Genomic DNA, 21556 nt, shown 5'->3' with positions numbered 1-21556 from the left:
GGAAGCGGCCTCCCCTCCGGGTCCTCCCCCGCCAGCCAGTCCCCGGCCCTTTCCCCGCCCCGCTCGGCTGCCGCCGCGGCAGGTTCCGGGTCCTGTGACCCGTCGGGCGGTGGCGCGGGCGCAGGGCGGCCGGCTTCGGGACGTTGCGACGGCCGACGGGGGCTCCGCGGGCGCGCGGGGAAGACGCGGCAGGGCGGCGACCCCGGCGCGGAGCCCGAGCTCGCGGGGGGCAGCCGGCCGTCTGGAGCGGGGCCGGGGGAGCTCATGGCGGGCGGGGCAGCCGGGGACCCGGTCCTGGGGACGGCGGCGGCCGCCGCGCCCGAGACCCGCGAGCACCTCTTCAAGGTGCTGGTCATCGGCGAGCTCGGCGTGGGCAAGACTAGCATCATCAAGCGCTACGTCCACCAGCTCTTCTCCCAGCACTACCGGGCCACCATCGGGGTGGACTTCGCCCTCAAGGTCCTCAACTGGGACAGCCGGACGCTGGTGCGCCTGCAGCTATGGGACATCGCCGGTAAGTGGCGGGCTGCGGCCTCCGTCGAGAGCCGGCGGCTAACTCAGGTAGCCACACGGAAAGGGACGTGGCTGGGTGGACCCCAGTGGGATCACGACAACGGTAAGGGGCAGTAGTAGTTGAAGGGTTTAAAAGCAGGACAAGATCGAGAAGTGCGTGTAAGTAACTAACCCTGGTTAGATGCCTCTACTAAGTCTGCAGAAAGCATCTCATTTTTAAGAGATGGAAAGGTGGCCCTCTCCACTCCAACGTGCTCTCTCTCTTTCCCTCCCTCCCCTGACCAGAGGTGAAACAGCCATGGGGGCTTTTCCTGGAGTTTTAACTCTGAATGATGACAAGTTATAATACACGAGGAAGAGTAGGAGGAGGGGGGGGGGGCAGGGGCCAGCTCCTCTCAACCAGCTTTAATATTTCACAGAGGAGCACAGAAGTTGAATGATTGCCCCCAAGTGACCCTCTTAGATAGTAACACAACCAAGGCTAGCAACCAGGTGCCTTTTCAGAATGTTTTTCATCACCCACCTTGGATCTGAGACCCTTCTTTCTGAGTGAAATTCTATTCTTCAGGTAGGGTGATCTCCTAGGTGAGTCCTTAACAACCCCTGCACCCCGGGGAAGATTTGGGAAAGCTACTCTTGAATCCTGCCTCCCTCCTTAAGCCAAGGCCTAACCCCACTCCTGGCCCTGCCCCACTCCACACCACAATAGATTGTTTCCCTGGCATTTGCTTTCAGTTGACAATTTGGGAGCATAATGCCCCTCTTTGAAGGGGGTGCATATTCTCCTTGCTCTAATTTACGAAAACTTGAGCTCTGTCTGGTGGGGTGGTGGAGTGTGGGCATTTAAAAAGATGGTGACTTTTGGAAAGTTTAAATATGGAAGTGATAGCAAAAGTTACCCTGTTCAATCATTGCTGGTAAGAAGCTCAGTCTGCAATAGAGAATCTGGATGGGAGAATGTTCAGAGCGAGAGAGCATCCTTCACGCTACAGATGCATCAACTGTAGAAGGTATGGTCACCCAGCTGGCAAATGAGTGGAGGGGACACAGGTCTGTCTGCTAGGCAGTGTTTTTTTCACCAACAGCTTATTACATATGAAAAAGTATTGAAGAATTAACCTATGTATATTAACCTAAATACTCACTTATTCAAGAACAGACTTTTCTGCCTCAGATATGCAAATAAATTTATGTATGTCAATCCCTCACAGAAAGGAGGATAATCTGCCCTGGGCTCAGCTTTTTTTTTTTTTTTTTTTTTTCTTTTTTCCCTTTTGGTTACAGAAAACCAAAAGTTCGTTTGAAAAGTCATCTTTTGAAGTCAGGCTTCTTTTGAAATACTTCCTGCTGTTTCACAGACACTTATGAATAGTAGTATTGCTTCTTGACAAAGTCATAAATTCTAAAGGTTGCCTTACCATGTGATAGTCATTCTGCAGGAATCTTCATTGTCGCTACAGATTTCCGTGAAGATTTTACACCCCTCACCTAGGAGGGTGGTTGACTTTGCCTTATTCTTCTTGTTAAATAATATCATATTTAGCTATTATGATTGGATTTCACTGCAGGTAAATAAAAGATTTTATTGGCACATTTGTGTTTTTAAGCTTCAAGCAAAAATGCTGGTATTTGGAGGCTTGGGAAAGCAAAGTCATGAGTAATTTTCTCCCTGGGTATCACCTCTTATTTTTTTGTCCAGCTCTAACAGACCTATGCAGCCAGGAAAGAGACATAATCAGTCTTGTCAGACTCTGGTACCATTGGCCTAGATGGAATGTGCTTGCACTTTTCCCTAAATGCAAAGGTTGAGCTTTGCCGGGACAGAAAGCAGAATTTTAAGATCTCTAAAAGGGATTCCTGGATGTTCAGTACCATTCAGCAAGTACACACGAGCTGTTAAAAAGATTAGGGGTAAATTAATGAGGTAGTTGAAAATTACTAGTCTCACCTTATAAATAAGATTTCCAGAGATGGAGTCTTAATATATAAGGAAGTTAACACAGAAATAATTTGGCTTTCACTTGGGGCTTAGGGAGCTACATCATTAACTATGTTTGCTTTGAATATTTGACCTCTTAGTGAATCCTAGCTCATACCATTTGAGTTAAGTGGTCATGATGTAATGAAGCAAACTGAAGGCCACTCCAAAAAGTTCCCCATGGCTAAACATATTTGCCTTATGTAGTTACAACATTGAATGATCTTTAATTGTGAAAGTTTAGAAATACTCCTTGATTGCAAAACAGTAGGTAGAGCTGGCCAGTTGATATGACTAACTTAAGGTGTGGCCCTGTGACTAGTTTTTCACTGTTGGTTAGAGATGAGAAAGATGGTCAAGGAATTTTGTTGGGTCTCTATACTTGGAAACTTTGGCAGGGGTAACAGGGAGGAGTTGGCCAAATGTTTTCCATAAATGTGGCCAGGCAGTTTAAGCTAAACTCTTCAGATTAGGAACCGCAGTGATTCTTGGGTACAGGCCTTCCAAATGCTTTCTTATTGCATCAAATGAATGTAGCTACAAAATACCGATGCACCTCAATATAATTTTTGTGTTGGGCAACCATCTCTTACCCCATACCTGTTTGAAGATGGCTCTTAACACAGGACTGAAATATATACTAAGACACTGAAGTCTTCAGTAAGCTTTTCAAAAAGTTTAATAAATACTACTAAATTAAGAGGTAGCAAGAGATGTCTCTGATCTTCTTTTTGTTGCTGTTACATAAATGAACCCATTTATTATAGGCCAGCAATGTTTTAAATAGTGGTCTCTTGGGGCACTTGGGTGGCTCAGTCAGTTAAGCATTGAACTCTTGGTTTCATTCAGGTCGTGATCTCATGGTTTGTGAGTTCAGGCCCTACCTGGGGCTCTGTGGAGCCTGCTTGGGATTCTCTCTCTCCCTCTCCCTGCCCCTCCCCTTGCTCCTCCTCAAAATAACTAAATAAACATTTAAGAAAAAAAGAAAGTAAAGACAAGCTTGTCCATTTAGAACTAACATAATTTAGTCTTCCCGTATTCACTGAAGTGATTGCTTTTGTAGGGGAGGCAAAACTTTATCTCTACCTTCTTAGAGTTTTCAGCAGAGCCTGAAAATTAAAAAAAGAAAAAAAAAAATCAATCCGAGACAGATTAACAGCAGAAATTTATGTCACCTAAGTTTTACCTGACACAGGAGTCCTCATAAGAAAATGAACACCCAAAGAAGTGACAAAACCTAAGTGCTTTTATACAGGTTGAACAAAGGGAGGGAATTGTGGGAAAATAACTAAAATATATGGGGAGGCTAAAGGAAAATAAGAGTTATTTTGTATGGTCTGTTTATAGAGAATTCTCCCAGCTTCAATTCCTGTCCGTGGTGATAGGAATGTTTCTTTCCTCCTGGTAGAGAGAGGACATCTCTCCTATGGGGGTTTTCTCGTCTGCTTTCAGGAAGAAAAAAGAGAGATTAGCGTACCTTTCGGGCACCTGCTCTTTTTGAAGTCCCTTTAGTTCAAATTAATCCTTATGCCAAAGTGGCATTTTCTGGGGGCCTGGTCTCTTCTGCCACGCTTCACTTTTTAGGATTAGTATTTCTGTATAAAAATCTGAGTAAAAATCTTCTGTAAAAAAAACTTTGGACCAACGAACCAATCAGGAACATTCTACTCTGAAGTTCATGTAAATAGTATTTACCAAAGTATAAAATGCATGGTTGGAAGACATTATCAATTATATAAACTATACTTAGATTCACTTTTAATTTTTTTTTTTGATCCCCAGCCTAAATTAGAACGTTGATCCTGCTTTTCTTATCCCATTTTCCACGGTGGCAGTCACTGATCACTGTACCTCGTGGCCTCTTCTTGTCTTTCATAACTCTCCTTTAACCCTCATGAGCAAGAATCTTGAATATTATCTCCAGTGCTTTCTTGACCTTCAAAGTATCTATTAGTCAAAATTACTAAAATTCAGTTTTTTTCTAAATATGCAGAAGAAGTGCTCTGAGGAATCAGTCTATAGTTATTTGTAGTCTCCCTCTTCAACACTGAATTTACAATGACTTTCCAATTACTTAATAACTCACTTAAAGGGATTTTTAAAATCTTCCTTATATCTGACTTCCGTACAGTCTTCCTGTCCTTAGCCTTATACAGACTAAAATGCTGTGTTGGGTTACAAACAAAACCTACTGTTCCATTTTACATCTCTTTTTAAAAAATTTATTTATTTTAAGAGAGAGAAAGAGAGGGAGGGGAGGAGAGAGAATCCCAAGCAGGCTCCCGGCTGCACGGAGCCCCGATATGGGGCTCTATCCCATGACCCTGGGATTGTCATGACCTGAGCTGAAATCAAGAGTCGGACACTCAACCCACTGAGCCATCTAGGTGCCCCCATTTTACATCTTTAAATCTTCCTCAGTTTGTGAATCCTAAGACACTTTGGGTGCTCCAGTCTGGATTTTGTATCCCCAATTGCCCAGGCAGAATGGTCAGTGTAACAACATATTAACATATGCCTATTGCCCCCTTTTTTTTTTAATATGTTACCATTTTCAGTTGCCTCAATTGGCCCACATAAACTGAAAAGTGCCCAGGTTAGTAGTAGAGGGAGTGGGACATTGATAAAAGTACTAAAGTTTGACTTTTCCCCCATTTTCCTAATCATTCTACTATTTGAATTGAACTATATAGGCTTTTAGAGATCCCATAGTCTAAATACAGAGAAGTATAATAACTTGACCAAGGAAACACAGATAATTGATGGCACTATACAAAGACATGTCTTCTGATGCTGGAATATGAAAATAAGCTTTTAATTGTTCAGTGAATTTTTGGTTCACTGGTGTCAAAACACTCCAAAGAATGTCATCTGAGAGTCTAACAGACTCTTGTCTAAATTAGCAAATGTTCTGGTCATCCGCATAGTAGTGCACATGATTCATATGTTAAACCCCTTTGCAATAATTATCATCTCTTTATATTATCAGTCCAGAATTTCCAGTTATTATACTCTTCTTAATTATAAAACACTGAACTTCCAATGTAGACACTCTTTGGTCGGCCCCATCATTTTTGGAGGGCGTTTTGAAAGACTTTCCACACTGGACTTTCTGAAGATAACAAAGCTGTTCATTGCTATACGCTTGTAGAGCACACCTGGAAAAGCAAGGTAATAATTATAGATGTTTGCATGGTCTACTCTGTAATCTCACTGATTAAACCTACAAGCCATGCGTTATTTTCGAGAGGCAGTATTACTTTCAGATATGTTATAGGAGAAATTTTATCCATTATGAATTTGTTTTCTTGACCTTCTGATTTTCTTAAGCTTCTGATATGGAAATTTCAGTGATTCATTCATATTCTATTTTAAAGTGTACCCAAGATTTTTGTTTTTATCAGGTATGGTAAGGCCAACACACCAGAAGATGATCACCATTGAAAAGATGGTTTGTTACTCATAGATCCCAAGAGGAGGGAGTATCCACCCCATGCAGGGCCACATGGGGAAGCACCAGGGTTGGTCAAGAGGCAGAAGGAGCAAGGGATAAGCATGGGCTAGAGCCTTTATTGTGGTTTTTGCAAGAAGGAATGGCCAAGGCAGTACAGGCAAGAAGAGCAAGCTTAGGATTGGTTAGTTTGACCTATTTCAGTGGGCGTTGGGCTATGGGGGTGGTCCCTATTTGTTTAGTACCTGGCCATGGGTGATTTAGGGCAGGAAGATAGTGACTTAGACTGCAGGAGCCTTAAAAATGCCTGAAAAAAGGGATGGTAAGGATTCCGAATTGGTTGGTTTGCCTATCCAAGATGTGCTTTCAGCAGGTTGTTTGCAGTCTCTCAGAACTAGCTAACCCTGGGAGAGGCAGGCTCTCTGCTGGTCCACAAGGCCCCAAGACATCAAAGAATTATAATATAGAAAAAAAACCCATCATGAACACATACTTCTAGGCATGTTAGAAAAGACTGAGAGATAAAGTGCTCTTCCAAAGAAGAAAACTTTGAAGGCCTCAGATTTATAGTTCAAGAACAGCATATCCTGAAACTAGTGATGATTTCACACTTAATCAACACTTAAGAAGTAGACAGTGGGCTGGGGCGCCTGCATGGCTTAGTTGGTTGAGCATCCGACTCTTGATTTTGGCTCAGGTCATGATCTCATGGTCCTGGGATTGAGTCCCATGTCAGGCTCCGTGCTGAGCATGGCGCTTGCTTGGGATTCTCTCTCTCTCTCTCTCTCTCTCTCTCTCTCTCACTGTCTCTCTGTCTCTCAAAAATAAAAAAAAAAAAAAAAGGAGAGGGTAGGCTAAGTGAACAAGTTTAGGTTGTGTTTTGGTTGCAGAGATCTGGATGGTGAGAACAGTACAGACATAAATGATAGGGGTTGCAGATTTCTGCAAGATGAGGTAAAAATGCTTTAGAATTCTACTCAGTTGTATTTCCAAAAGTGCTTTTCTCACTTTTTGCAATCAAGGAAGCTAGAAACATGTAATTTCTTCAGTCTTGTTTTGAGAAAGATGAACCACATAAAAATAAATGGACAGTACGGGTTAGTTTATGGATCTTTGTTGGTCTTTCTAGCTGACACATGGCCTTACATTCTCCTCTTCTGCCTTCTTTCCATTCACTTCTGTCCAGATGTTTTCCTTAAGCATCCTCTGTAGTGACTTTTTTTGTTGCTTTTTGAAATTAAGCTAAATACATTGTTTTATTTTAGTGTGATTATATGGAGACTCCTCCATCAGGCTCACCCGTGGTGCTTAAAATGCAGATTCGTTAGGATCAACTGTTTCGATAGATCTGCCTTCCTCTGACACCACTATGCATCGTGATTTTAACAAAGAGGTTAATTCTCTCACCTGGTAAGTCCATGGTTGGGCAGTCCACAGCTGCTGAGCAGAACCTTAAAGTCTCCATGGGCCAAAGCTGACACTGCATCACACAACCATTCCTTCGTCATATTGTCATATTCTTCGTCTTTGCGCTCTAGTCAAATATGCATGTCTTGCTGCAAGGGCAGCTGGGAAATCTAGGGCTTCACCCTAGATGACTAGCACTGTGTTCATTTTCTTCATTCCCATTGCCAAGATTAGATATCTTTGAGCCTAGATGACTGCACTGTGTTCATTTTCTTCATTCTCATTGCCAAGATATCTAGTTACAATAAAGATTCCGTCTTCTAGAGAAGGAAGTAACACACTTTTTTAAAAGAAAGCATTGGGAGTCATTTGGAATATTCTGGAAATATGCCTACAGCAATATGGATAAAAGAGGCTGCCACTAGTATTGGGGTCACTAAAGCACTCAGCAGTGGGGCATTTCTCGTAGCTGCTGTGGTAAAGCCCTAAGAGACTATGAGAAAGGGACCTTGTGTAATAGGGCTCTGCTATCCTTAAAGAAAGTCACTGCAGGCTGATGGCACTGCCTTGGGTCTATTCGGAAGTATGGGACATGTGGAACAATGTGTCCTCCAGAAAGTATTTGGCTAACAGATTGGACAGCACATCAGATAACAAATCAACCTGGGCAATTTGAGTAATTCTGTCTCCCCGGGATTTTATTTTCTCATCTGTAAAATAGGAGAGGTTGGACTAGGTGATGTGAGGTGGCATCTGGCAGTTACAATGTTGTCCATTTAAGTGTTGGTCAGGAAGGCATGAAAGTGGTCCTTCCCCACCCCCCCACCCCCCATTAAGAAATGACTACAACACCAGTTAAGGAAGATGGTGTTGCTGATTCCCCGTCACACTCTTTGAGCTACTTCTACAGATCTCGTGACAGGAAGATCCCTCAGGTCGTGCTGAATTTTTATATTGCCATAAGCTTTAACTCTACACACACACACACACACACACACACACACACACCATGAAAAAAAACTCATGCATCTGTCTTTGTATTTAATAACTGCAGACTTCTCTACCCCATCCTCTCCTGTCCTATGATACAACCCAGGGGCACTCAGCATAGTGGGAATTTCCTGCATTTTATTTATGCATTTGTGGAAAGTAGGATTGAGAACAATAAAATTTTCTTGGACTGAACTTAGAATGGTTGATTGACTACTTCCCAGGGAGCATTCTTTATATTTCTTGTCTAAAATTAAGGAAAAAAAAAAGTCCAAGATTCTACAGAATTCCAGTGCAATTCTAATGTAAATGTGAAAGTCTTCCCTGTTGGTAGGTTTGGTCCTTACCCCTGTTTTAAACTTAGAAAGGGCTAACTCCTGAAGTGTTGTGAAAGGTAAGTACTAGAATGCATTATTTCCATGAGAAAGACTCAGCACTGCTGGAGATTGTATCTAGAGATTAAATACCTGAATCTGTTTAGTCCGTTGATGGTGAGCCTGGCTCTGACTAGGGTGACTGCTGGTGGGTTTTGGGCATTGCTGCATCTACAGTTTAGAGACAAAGGAATAAAGACAACTGATTTTCATGACAGGTAAGCATTTGAATGGCATTTCTTGATAATGTGTCTTTCAGAACTACTAAGATTAGCTTACGTACCTCAATGAAGAGCATCCCTTTGTTTGATACCATGATACACTTTTTTTTTTTTTAAATTTTTTTTTTTTTCAACGTTTTTTATTTATTTTTGGGACAGAGAGAGACAGAGCATGAACGGGGGAGGGGCAGAGAGAGAGGGAGACACAGAATCGGAAACAGGCTCCAGGCTCCGAGCCATCAGCCCAGAGCCTGACGCGGGGCTCGAACTCACGGACCGCGAGATCGTGACCTGGCTGAAGTCGGACGCTTAACCGACTGCGCCACCCAGGCGCCCCCATGATACACTTTTCATATCTCTGATGACACCTAACACCCTGTGGTGCAGTTTGTCTATTTCCTCCGATAGATTGTGAGCTCCTCAGGAGAGGAAATCATATTGATTGTTCCATGCTGTTCACCAGTATCTAGCACAGTGCCTGATACATGCAAGGAACTTAATGCATGTTTTTTAGTGGAGATCAAATCTAGACACGATTTGGGGGCTGTTTTAGTCAAGATAGATTAGGTTATGTTGGAGTTCCAACCACATTAAAAACGTCAATGGCTTAAAATAATTATTCCTCACTCTTTCTTCATGCCCACAGTGAGGGCAGAGGTTGGGGCAGTGGTAGAGATGTGAAGGCATTTTTCATTGAAACTACCTGAAGACTCAGACTAATGGAGGCTCATCTCATGATACTCTCCTCTCAAAATTAGGGTTCGAGCCTGCTGCAGCAGGACAGGGACACTGTCAGCCAAGTGATTCTGCTTAAAAGTGACACTTCTGTTCACCTTTCATTGGCCGAGACGAGTTCGTAGCCACTCCTGACTCAGTGGGGGCAGAAGAGTGTGATCCTTCACACACTTAGAAATGGAGGAAAATGGAATATTCATGAACATTAGTTTTGTTTTCCACTGTGGTTCTTTCTTTTAGACAATAACAAGAGAATAGATAAAATTACCCAAGGAGAAATAATAACGAAGTTGTAGGATGCAGCTCTTACTCCAGTGGCAAACTTTATGTTATTTTCCGGTTTAACGACTGGAAGAGCTTGATATATCTATGTATTTAAACCTTTGAAACCAAAATAGTTAAATCTAGGTTTTGCCTTGTTAGGTTTTTTGGGAGAACAACTCTCAATTTTATGTTAAGATTATTATTTTAAATGAATTCATTGTCTCTTTATTCTCTAATTAAAGATTTTTTTTTTTAAGTTCATATATTTTGAGAGAGAGAGAAGGAGAAAGAGAGAATCCCAAGCAGGCTCCATACTGCCAGCGTGGAACCCAGTGTAGGACTCAATGTGGGATTAGAACTCACGAACTGTGAGATCATGACCTGAGCAAAAACCGAGTCAGACACTTAACTGAGCCACCCAGGCGCCCCTATTTTCTAATTAAATGTTACATATTTTAGAAATTTGTGCTTTTTAGGTTTTTTGACCAGTTCAAGAATATCTCTGAAGCACTAATGGATTACTTCAGAATTTTTCAGAATTACTTCAGAATTAAAAAGATAATGAACTCAGTAAAATAGGAAGTATATTTCACTATTCTGTTGGAAAGTAAGCAATTTCCCTAAATGCATGGCTTGGCCTTTTCATGCTGGATTATTTATATTTGATCCCCATTGCTGTCTGGATTCAGTGATTGAAGAATCTTTAGCAAATCATTATAACATTAAAGTTATCACACAGAAACCTAAAACATCAGAAGGAAGAGCTGGGAGGGCTTAGAAGATCCCTAAAATCCTCTAAAGACAGATGACTTACTGAGGCTGACAGAGTTACTTGCCTAGGATTGCTTGACCTTTGGGTGCTTGGTATTTAAATTTTTTTTTAATGTTTATTCATTTTTTGAGGGACAGAGCATGAGCAGGAGAGGAGCAGAGAGAGAGGGAAACACAGAATCCAAAGCAGGCTCTAGACTCTGAGCTGTCAGCACAGACCCCAGTGTGGAGCTTGAACCTACAAACTGTGAGATCACGACCTGAGCCAAAGTTGGATGTTTACTTAACTGACTGAAGCATCCCTGGGTGCTTGGTATTTTGATTCTCTAGTACATTTGTACTTTCCTCAAGTTCATTTTCCTCTGCCAACTGTTTTCACCACTACAGTTTACAGCATATAACTAGCTAATAGTTTAAGGTTTTGCTATGTTTAATTGTACCATTTTAAAAAGGATACTTAGGCTTTCATCATGTAATACATTTATTGAGCACTTAATACTAGCTAACATTTACACAGTGCTTACCATGAGGCTGACATTTTACTTTTTTGAACTTAAAGTGTAATTTACATACACAGATCTTAAGTCCTTCATGAATTTTTATATACCAGTGTCAGTTCAAGGTATAGACTATCCCCTAACCCTCTAGCATAGAAGTAGCAAATACTTTAGGTTTTATGGGCCATTCACTCTTTGTTGCAACTACTCAACTCTGCCATTGTAGAATGAAAACCAATGAAGAAACCCATAAACGGATGAAGGTGATAGTATTCCAGTAAAACTTTATTTAGCGAGGTTTGACCATGAATTATACTTTGTCGTACTCTGCCCTAGAAGACTCTCAGGCAGACATTTTGCATTAAACCTTCCCAGTGACCATCTGTAGGTATTATTTTTTATAGCTTTATTGATATATAATCGACAATACAACAAACTGCACAATTTGATGTTTGACATGTAAACAGTAGTGAAACATCACTGTAATCAAGATTGCAAAAGAATTTCCGAACCTATCTCGCTGCCTTGCCCAAGGTAATCACTGATGGGCTTCCTCTTACTGAGTCACTATAGTTTTTATTTTTAAGGATTTGATATAAATGCATTCATATAGTATTACCTATTCCCTCTCTGGTCTAGTTTCTTTCACTTAGCTTAATTATTTTGAGATTCATCTATTTTGTTATTTTTATCCATAATCTATTCCTTTCCTTTCTGTTGTTATATTCCATTGTATGAATATACCATATTTTATTGATTACCATTTTCGACTATTAAAAATAAAGCACCTATGAGCATTCATGAACATGACTTTGTGTAGACATGTGCTTTCATTTTGTTTGGGCAAATACCTAGGAGTAGAATGTGTTGGTTGTATGGTAGATATATGTTTAAATTTTGAAGAAACTGTCAAATCGTTTCCCAAATGGATGTACTATTCTAGATTCTTATTCTTACCAGTAGTAAGTAAGAGTTCTGATTGCTCCATTTCTTCACCAATACTTGGTAAACCCAGACTTTTTATTTTAGCCATTCTCATAGGCATGAAGGGGAAGCTGGTTATGATTTAAAATTTTTTTTTTCTTTTTAATTTTTTAGAGAGAGCGTGAGCAGAGACGAGGGGCGGGGAGAGAGAGACAGAGAAAATCTTAAGCAGACTGTATGTTCAGCACGGAACCTGGTATGGGGCTCAATCCCACAACCCTGAGCTGAAATCAAGAGTCAGACGCTCAACCGACTGAGCCACCCAGGCACCCTAGTTGTGATTTAAATTTGCATTTCTCCAGTAACTAATTATGCTAGGCGTCTTTTCCTCTGCTTGTCATTGTATGCATTCTTTGATAAAGCATCTGTTCCAGTCTTTTGCTTACTTTATTAATTAGATTTTTTATCTTCTTACTCTGGAGTTTGAAGGGTATAAGTCCTTTACCAGATAGAGGGTTTGCATTTTTTCCTCCCAGTTTGTACTTTTCCTTTTCATTTGCTTAATAGCATAATTGACACTATTTTGAATTGCCATATAGTATGGTTTTTAGAAAGCACACTCTGAGACTATCAGAGAGTTTTGAATACTAACCTTGGAACCTAGGGAAAGTAACCTGATTATTTCTTTTTTGTCTTTTAAAGATTTTTTTTTAATGTTTATTTATTTTTGAGAGACAGAATGTGAGTGGGGGAGGAGCAGAGAGAGAGACACAGAATCCAAAGCAGGCTTCATCCAGGCTCTGAGCTGTCAGCACAGAGCCCGATGCGGGGCTCGAACTCATGAACCCTGAGATTATGACCTGAGCCAAGCCAGATGCTTAACCGACTGAGCCACCCAGGTGTGCCAGTAACCTGATATTTCTAATCCACAGGTCCATCTCGAAAATTCCTTGTCATATACATTTCTGATTTTCTTATATTTTATCAGAAAGTTTATGTGAATACAAATTTGTATATGACTTAGTATGATTGGTTGAAAGAAATCTTTTTAGGGATTTATAGATGATTCAGTAAACAAAGCAACACTCACTAAAGCTTAATCATTCTTTATTACTTCTGGATTTCTATACTTTTACTAGTTTGGCACCCCGCCCTCTTTTCTAAGTTGAAGGGATAGTTCAAAAGAGTACTTTCTTATAATATGAAATAATCATGTAATCTGGACTATCTTAATGAGGCTAATTTCCTTTTTTGTCATAGTCATTTTATATTTAATAATTAAATTTTATAAAAACAAAAATTGGTAGTATGTGTTCTCTAGTTAAAATTGAACTCAGAACCACTTTAATGCATCTACATAGTCTTTTTGCAGATTAGTGATACTGACTTTGATCAGTTGGTATATCCTCTGTGAACATGCTGTGTGTAGTTATGAAGTATAAGTTTAAGGAAAAGGTACAATGTTAATTTCTTATAATTGTCAGCATTGTGATCCAGTAACTATATAGCTGGCTGGGCAGATTTACATTACCAGTAAAATATAAATATGATAGTGGGGTTTCATATGTGACTGTTGTAATAAAGTTCAGACATCTGAACTGTCATAGTACAACTTCAGGTTAGCCCATATGAGGAGTTACGACAAACCACAAATGAACTTCAGTTTTATCCATTTAAGCTTGCCTATTGTGTTCTTTTCCCATTATTTCATTAAGCAATATCTAACATTGTATGATGCTCTAGTAGAATTTGGAGGAGAGAGAAAATATTTTTTGTGGGCAGCTTTGCATTTGTTACTATCAATGAAATGTAGATAAAGTGTTTTTTCATCATATGTTTTAACAGGAAAGTGTCCTGTCAGCTTTGTTTTTATCATTGATCAGAGTTTCACATCTTCGATTTACATTGATTGCCAGTCATATTTCCTTAGTACTCTAGTCAGTAACTCGACAGACGGAAGGTAAATGCCTTAGAAGTCAGGGTAACTGTAAGATAGTTCAGAATGGCTGGCAACAGGGGTGCACGGGACTCAGAAGACCTGGGTTCTAGTGCTGTCTTAGTTACTCAGTGCCACTGTAATCCTGGCCAAGCAGCTCTTTGCATGGTTTTTCATCTGTCAGATGAAGATAAGGGTCCTTCCTATGTCAAAGAACAGTGTGATACCAGACAGAAAGAGAACGCTTTGCAAAGTCCATGTGGTATGCGAAGCAGTAGGATTTTCCCCAAACTATTGAACATGGTAAGTTATTTTAAAAGTATGATATTTGAAGAACTCTGCAGTTGGTCCTTCTTTCAATCACACAGATAATTGTGCCACTTTTTGCTAGTAGGTTTGCACGCGTCTGCCTTCTTAGAAGACAGCAATCTTGCAAGCAGCGTCCAAAGCGGGTACAGCCTAGAGACAGGGACGAAAGATGAACTCCTTTATCTCTTATCCAGTCTTAGTCTTTTCGACTGCGTTTTACCCACCATACTTATCTCTTCCTGCAAGCTTCATTTTCTTCTGTTCTGTCTCTTCTCCCCTCCGCTCCTGGCTTTCTTTTTCCCTTTAGTACCTTTCTCTTAGACTGGGGAAATGCAGGGGGAAATGCTGGGCTCTGTCGGTTCAAGCACCGTCATCTGGATGTTTATGGAGCATATGTTGTACATTCACAGAACACAACGCTAGTTAGTTCCGTACTGAGACCACATGATCGGCCACATGGTTCTGTGCATCCCACCAGTTTCTTTGCTATGGAATGGGAAACCTGTGTTTACGGCACTGTTCTAGAGTCAGAGGCCTTATATCTAAATATAGACTCAGTCTGATTATGAGTTCTTAATCTCTTGTTATATTTACTTCTAGGGCAGGAGCGGTTTGGCAACATGACCCGAGTATACTACAAAGAAGCTGTTGGTGCTTTTGTAGTCTTTGATATATCGAGAGGTTCCACGTTTGAGGCCGTCTTAAAATGGAAAAGTGATCTGGATAGTAAAGTCCATCTTCCAAATGGCAGCCCTATTCCTGCTGTCCTCTTAGCTAATAAATGTGACCAGAAAAAGGATGGTGGCCAGAATCCTTCCCATTTGGACCAGTTCTGCAAAGAACATGGTTTCACTGGATGGTTTGAAACCTCGGCAAAGGTGAGGTCTGCTTCATGTTTGTATCTGCTCTGCTCTTAAGTCCTAAATCTGAGCTATAGCTATAAAACATTTAGACAGGTTTATGTGAGTGGGTTTTGGGAGCCTAATAAAAAGCAAAACATAGCATGGATATGTTATAGTTTCCTTCAGTGGGCAGCAGAAATGCTTTCAAAATTGGCTAGTGGGGAGGTGACTAGAAGGGCAGGTTTTCCATCAGACTAAAAATTAGCTGTTATTTAGAATAAAGAACAATGACATTCTCTGAGTTTGAGCCTTTAAATGGAGCACTTCTGCAACTGGAGTTTATGGGGGATTTTTTGTCAAGCACAAGGATTTTTTAATTTTTACCGAAGGCTTGCCAAAATATAGGCACAGAGATGACCCTGGTGAATATGTGGGTCACGTGCAGTACTAACAAAAATGGACCAGAAACTGTCAGAGCGACAATGTATTCAGGTGATGTTTGAAGAGTTTCAGATTAATTGTGTATGAAAGAATTTGAACTAGAGGCAAGTGTCAACATTTGTGACATGCTTCTTCATGAATAGCGGAGTGAGAATTCTTTCTTTCACATATTATGGGATAAATATTTTTTGAAGAAAAACAAAAACACTTAAGTCGGCTGTTAAAAATCTTACCAGTCTAGATACACAAGAGAGCAAAGGTGAAATTCACAGGCACAAAGTATTGGTGGGGAGAGAACTTGTTTACGCACATTGGGAATTTCACATTAGAGGTCAAATAACAATTGGACTTACATAAGAATGGTGAAATGTTTGAGAAATTCTCAACGACAAACAAAATCCGAAACCAGAAGACTGGCGTATCTTAACACAGTCCCAGCATTTGGAATGCCTTCTGTGGATTTCTTGCAGACGTTTTTTTGTTTTTTGTTTTTAAAAGAATTTTTCCTCCTAGGTAACAAATGTGACCGGATTTATCTACTGGTCTGAGTACCTGCTTACCACTCGGTTACTTTTAGCTTTACCAGAAACCCACCCTCATCGCAGAACACCATTGGGTGCCACCGACGATCGGAATAATGAAAGGAAAGCTATTGAGTGATGTTGGGGTCATCGGCACAGCTGGTGTCTGCTGGAGGCAGAGGTTTTTACTCCTAAGCTAAAGGCTATCTGTTGAAAGAAAGACATTCCAGAATCTTAAAATTTCGTTTCATGAGTAAAAAGTAGCAGCAGAAGAAAGCTGCAGTGCAGGGGGGGTGGGTGCAGCAAGAGCACTTAGCCAGGCAGGACGGGAGAAATGGCAGAAGGGGGAGGCTGCTCCTGGAGGCCCTTGTCCTGGAACCCGTCCCCCTTCCTGCGGCGTGTCCGTCGGGTAATTTGCTTTATTTCCCAGCTTTGTTGGGAAATAATTAGTGGTATGTGTAATGTTTATTAGAGCATGAGATTTGTTGGAAGAGATGGCACGTATTACAGATAAAATTTCTTCTCTAGGTTTTATGTGAATTAATCACTCAGGTAATAAATCCAAATTTGTCCCCAGAGTCTAGATGGGAGATTCACAAATGATAGTGTCATGTGGCCTGCAGCTTGAGACTGTGCAAGTCATCAGCTTTGTTAAATTTATAGACAGCGTTACATGTGGAGGTGAGAAGGGACACGCTGGTTAGCGGTAGAAGTGTCAGATATGTTCTGTGCTTTCCTACAAATATATTAGCAACACCTTCTGCAGAATCTCCTTAGTAGTGAACCAGGAATGGCCCAAGAGAATAACAGTAGCATAAAATCTAGGTTAAAAATTTTAGGCAAGCCTTAAAAGTACTGCCCACATGTCACTAATGTCTGTATATTTCTGAGCCGGCTGGCGCTAACTTCACATCTGATTCCTGCTTGAATCCCAGTGATCTGAATTTTAATGGGAACACAGCCAAAAGACAGTTTTGAATTTGTGAACTTCATCTTTTCACCTTTATGACAAACAATGGATTTGTAGTATGAAAATGTGTGACTAATTACAATATGGGAATTTCTGTTCCTAGTCAATTGCTGCTAAATGCAGTTAGAGAGCATTGTAGTTCTTTGGGATAATGGGAAGGGTGGGGACCGAGTGACATTTGGACATTTGGAGATCAGTACTTTAATTAAAGAAAACTTGTGTTGATGCTGGAAAAGATACCTGAATAAATAGCACAGGTCTTACAGGTTTCTCACTGTCTGAGAAACTTATAGCAAATAAGGAAGAAAGCTGGAATGAACCTCATGTTGTTAGACTGAAATTGGAGAGATCAGTATGAACTTAATGTTTCATATGTACATATAAATATATATATATGTTTCTGTGTATATATGTGTTTCTATATATACACATTTGCATAAACAGAGAGACAAACGTAGAAATAGATGTCTACAGGTCTGTGGATGCATATATATATTTATTACCTCTCTCTGCTCAGAGGGCTTAGGAGCAATGATACCACAGATCCAGTGAGCTTACTGGTCCCCAGAATTTGTTTTTTAAATACTGTTCTCCCGTAAAAAGAACAGGGGTTTTGTGGAGAAATGATTGATTCCAGGACTAGTGGGACAAATAAAGATGCGCCAGAGATATTTTGCGGAGCCAGAAACTAAGGGAGCACAAAATGATGGAGACGTGTCAAAAAGAAACAGGACCGTTCTTACAGAAGCTCCAAAAATGTAACACAGTTTGAGGAATGAAGTAAATAGCTATTGTAATGGATCTAATCTGTGGAATAAAATAATAATCCATGACATGAATAAACCAATTAATAAGTAAGGGAGAAGAGAAAACTTTTCCTGACGGTAGAATTCTAACTAATATATGTAGAAGGAATGATGGAAATAGAAAGTCACCTTTAATCACCATGGTAGTAAATGTTTCAGGGAAAAATTAATTAATGGTAAAGTTAATGGGTAAAACTGGTAAAAAAAAAAAAAAAAAACCAGGTGATTTATATATTGGAACTTACTAAGGGCAAAGGATAAATAGTAATTGTTCAGTGGAGAAGCCTGGCAGACGTGACTCAAAGCAAGTGCCTCCTTGTACACTGAGAAGGACACATCCCTTCTTCCTGCCAGTAATGCATAACTTGAGTTTAATGATACGAAACACCAAACAAGCCCAGACTAAGGGATATTTTCTGGCCAGTACTCTACAAGAGTGTCAAAGTCGTGGAAGGGAAGGTGACTGAAAAACTGTCCCAGGTTAAAGGAGACCAAGGAGACATGAGCACGAAATACAGCTGGTCACCTGGATGGCAAATAGGACATTGGGACGATGGTAAAATTTGAATAAGGCTCATAATTCATGCCCACACTATTATCTAATTTCCTGGTTTTATCTGAAAATCTGGATTTCCAAGCTGTTAATATTTTAGGAAGATGAGTGGAGGGTATGTAGGAATTTTTACTATTTTTGCAATGGTTTTGTAAACCTGAAATTATTTAAAAATGAAGTTAAGTACTTAAATAAGCCCAGATTTTGCTCTGTGTTGTTACTCGTGTAGTGAGTGACAGCTAATAAATCTGTCACACAAATGTTGTGATAGCTTGTGACTCATTAGAATATTTTTAATGGCCGTTGCACCCACCACATTGTTTCAGGTTAATTTACACATGACAATTAAAAGTAATAATCTGCACTCAGAGATGGGGGACGACATAATGCGTTTATCATATTTTAGTGTGGTATGAGCCCGTTGACATTCTTCTTCATAATGTGTCGTGAACAACTGACTTAGATGTTCTAGGGCGGAAGGTTTTCATCTTAGTGCCTTCATTTATGTGAGTGGGAACCCATTGTGGGAATGAAGATTCCTTTACAACCATTGAGATAGTTCAGTGAATCTCAGCGGCAAGAAGTTTGAAACAGGAGCATCAGAAAGGGCGATCATTTGTGAAAAGAAAAGAGTTCCCTAGCCACATTATACTCAGTGGCATTAAACTCTTAGGGTTTAACCCTTTAGTACGGGAGGAGAAGATGATAGCTCGTGTATTATAATGTCCCCTCTGACAAACTCGGCTAGTCCCGTTAATACTCTTAATGCTTACTTCCAAGCATTAATCTGAAGAATTCATCGTGTTCGTCATTTCTGCATTACAGGATAATATAAACATAGATGAAGCCGCCCGGTTCCTAGTGGAGAATATTCTCGCAAACCACCAAAGCTTTCCTAGTGAAGAAAACAACGAGGACAAAATTAAACTGGATCAGGAGACCTTGAGAGCAGAGGGCAAGTCCCAATGTTGCTGACATGGCTTCTGCTTCTGGCCTGTGTGCAGAGTGCAGCCTGACCGGGCTGGATCCAAGCCCGAGAATGGATAAGGGGGCGGCTGTGCTGCTCTGTGAATCTTCACAGGGCTGCACTTCAGACGAACGCTCCAGTTTTTCTTCAGGTTGTGTAGACCTTTCTCCTTGTACAGAATGGCCGTGGTGGCACCCCCAGGGAGCCTACGCTGACACGGGGCGTGTGGTAAAGTGGTTCTGCCCGCGACCCCACACTTTAACGCAGGCACACTTAGGCCTCTAGGGTGGTCACCATGAATTCAGGATAATGTTTACGTCCTCTTTAACATTTTTTAAAAATGATGGTCCTCAGGATTTGGTAAGATTTTCAAGTTGTGCCTTTTAGTGGAAGCACTGGGATGGTCATGAAACCTGACCTGAGGTCTTCCAGTAATTTTATGGGCCTGTGTTTTTATCTCCACATTACATTCTCCCCAGGGAGGCTGTCATCTCTGTTAGTCACAGAAGGCTGTTTTGCAGTTCTTTTTCTACTTAAAACTTTGATACTTCTATAAAATTGTTATCATCACACGTTATGTCATTACTCCTGGCCGGCGTGGTGTGCCCTTGCTAACAACGCAGGTGCACTGGTGTCCTGGCTTCTGGTTGCTGCCAGTTGGAAACAATATAAATGAACATTCCTGCTTTCCTCTTCCTCCCGTGTGTTTATTTTTGTACCTGAGAGCCTGGCTGCTATTACTGTTGGAGTTCTATCTAACTGGAGCTAGTCTTTTCAAATCTGTATTAGTAACGGTAACAGAGAAGTTACTTGAAAGCATATACAATTAAATCTGAGATTCTCTAAGTATGAATTGTGAAGGAAACTAGGTCATGCGTAGTTTTTATGTAAAGTTTTGGACATTTAAAGTAGAACACATGAGAAACTTAGGACAGCCTCGTAATATTTGTATTACCATTTAACCCAGTTAAGGAAAAGAATAAATATTTTGACTGAAGCCTCTTTTGTTTTTCTTTAACTAATGTGGTTCTAGAAAGGTAAATGGGGTATACTTTTCTGCCTTAGAAAACTTCGTGTCTGCTCACATTTTCCTGTTGTTTTTAAGGGAGTTGATACCTTCTGAAAGGTCCAACTTATTTTTCAAAGGAATTTTAAAGGTGTTTGTGCCATAATCCAATGCTAATGCAAATGAGGCATTGACCAAATTGTCTTATACATTATTATGAACATGGGATAGGAAAAGATCCATGTATTTATTGAGAGCAGGAAATAAAAAATTAGCAAGAATTGCCTTTGCTCTGACAGGTGTATTCTGGGAATAAATAGTTGACATGGGCCATAAAACATAGCTTGCTCTTCTCATTAAGTCTAAGTTTTGCTTAGGAATCACAAAGGTGTTTATATGTTCTGCACTTAATAAGCTCTTTGATCTTTTGGGACATGTATTCTATATAGAATCAGATTTTCCAAAGCTAAGGAATATAAAGAACACCCTTATTTAAATATTACTTCTCATATAGTTAATACAGTCCCTCTTAATTTTTAAAAAGGTATTGCATTAAATCTTTCTAAGAAACCTATGTGTCTAAAATGTTTAAAATTTTTTTTTTAACGTTTATTTATTTTTGAGACAGAGAGAGACAGAGCATGAACGGGGGAGGGTCAGAGAGAGAGGGAGACACAGAATCTGAAAAAGGCTCCAGGCTCTGAGCAGTCAGCACAGAGCCCGACGCGGGGCTTGAACTCACGGACCGCGAGATCGTGACCTGAGCCGAAGTCCGACGCTCAACTGACTGAGCCACCTGGGTGTCCCGTGTCTAAAATGTTTAAACCTATACTCTGTACTCTAAAATGTTTTCTGGTCTCAATACAAAGTACAACTTCTTAATTTTTCTTTAATTCCAAAGTCCAATAATGTAAGTAGTATGAAAAATTGGTGCCAGACCTAAACATTAGAAATATAAAGCTCACAGGGCACCTGGGTGGCTCAGTCAGTTAAGCGTCCGACTTTGGCTCAGGTCATGATCTCGCGGTTTGTGAGTTCCAGCCCTGGGTCGGGCTCTGTGCTGACAGCTCAGAGCCTGGA

The 21556-nt window shown here is 40.5% G+C and overlaps 1 protein-coding gene across 1 annotated transcript; it reads left to right on the top strand.

Annotated features, from left to right (window-relative positions):
- Positions 1 to 20467, top strand: RAB32 (RAB32, member RAS oncogene family). The gene is made up of 3 exons (XM_053904399.1): positions 1 to 514; positions 14971 to 15248; positions 19329 to 20467. Exons 1-3 carry the CDS (start codon positions 265 to 267, stop codon positions 19476 to 19478), a joined length of 678 nt encoding a protein of 225 aa, XP_053760374.1. The 5' UTR covers positions 1 to 264; the 3' UTR covers positions 19479 to 20467.
- Positions 20468 to 21556: the final 1089 nt, after the last annotated feature.

The sequence above is a fragment of the Panthera pardus genome, unplaced genomic scaffold, assembly GCF_024362965.1.
Source record: "Panthera pardus isolate Hobbes unplaced genomic scaffold, ASM2436296v1 HiC_scaffold_17, whole genome shotgun sequence".
Lineage (NCBI taxonomy): Eukaryota > Metazoa > Chordata > Mammalia > Carnivora > Felidae > Panthera > Panthera pardus.
The sequence above is the reverse complement of the archived record's forward strand: the minus strand, read 5'-3'. Positions and strand labels throughout refer to the sequence as shown.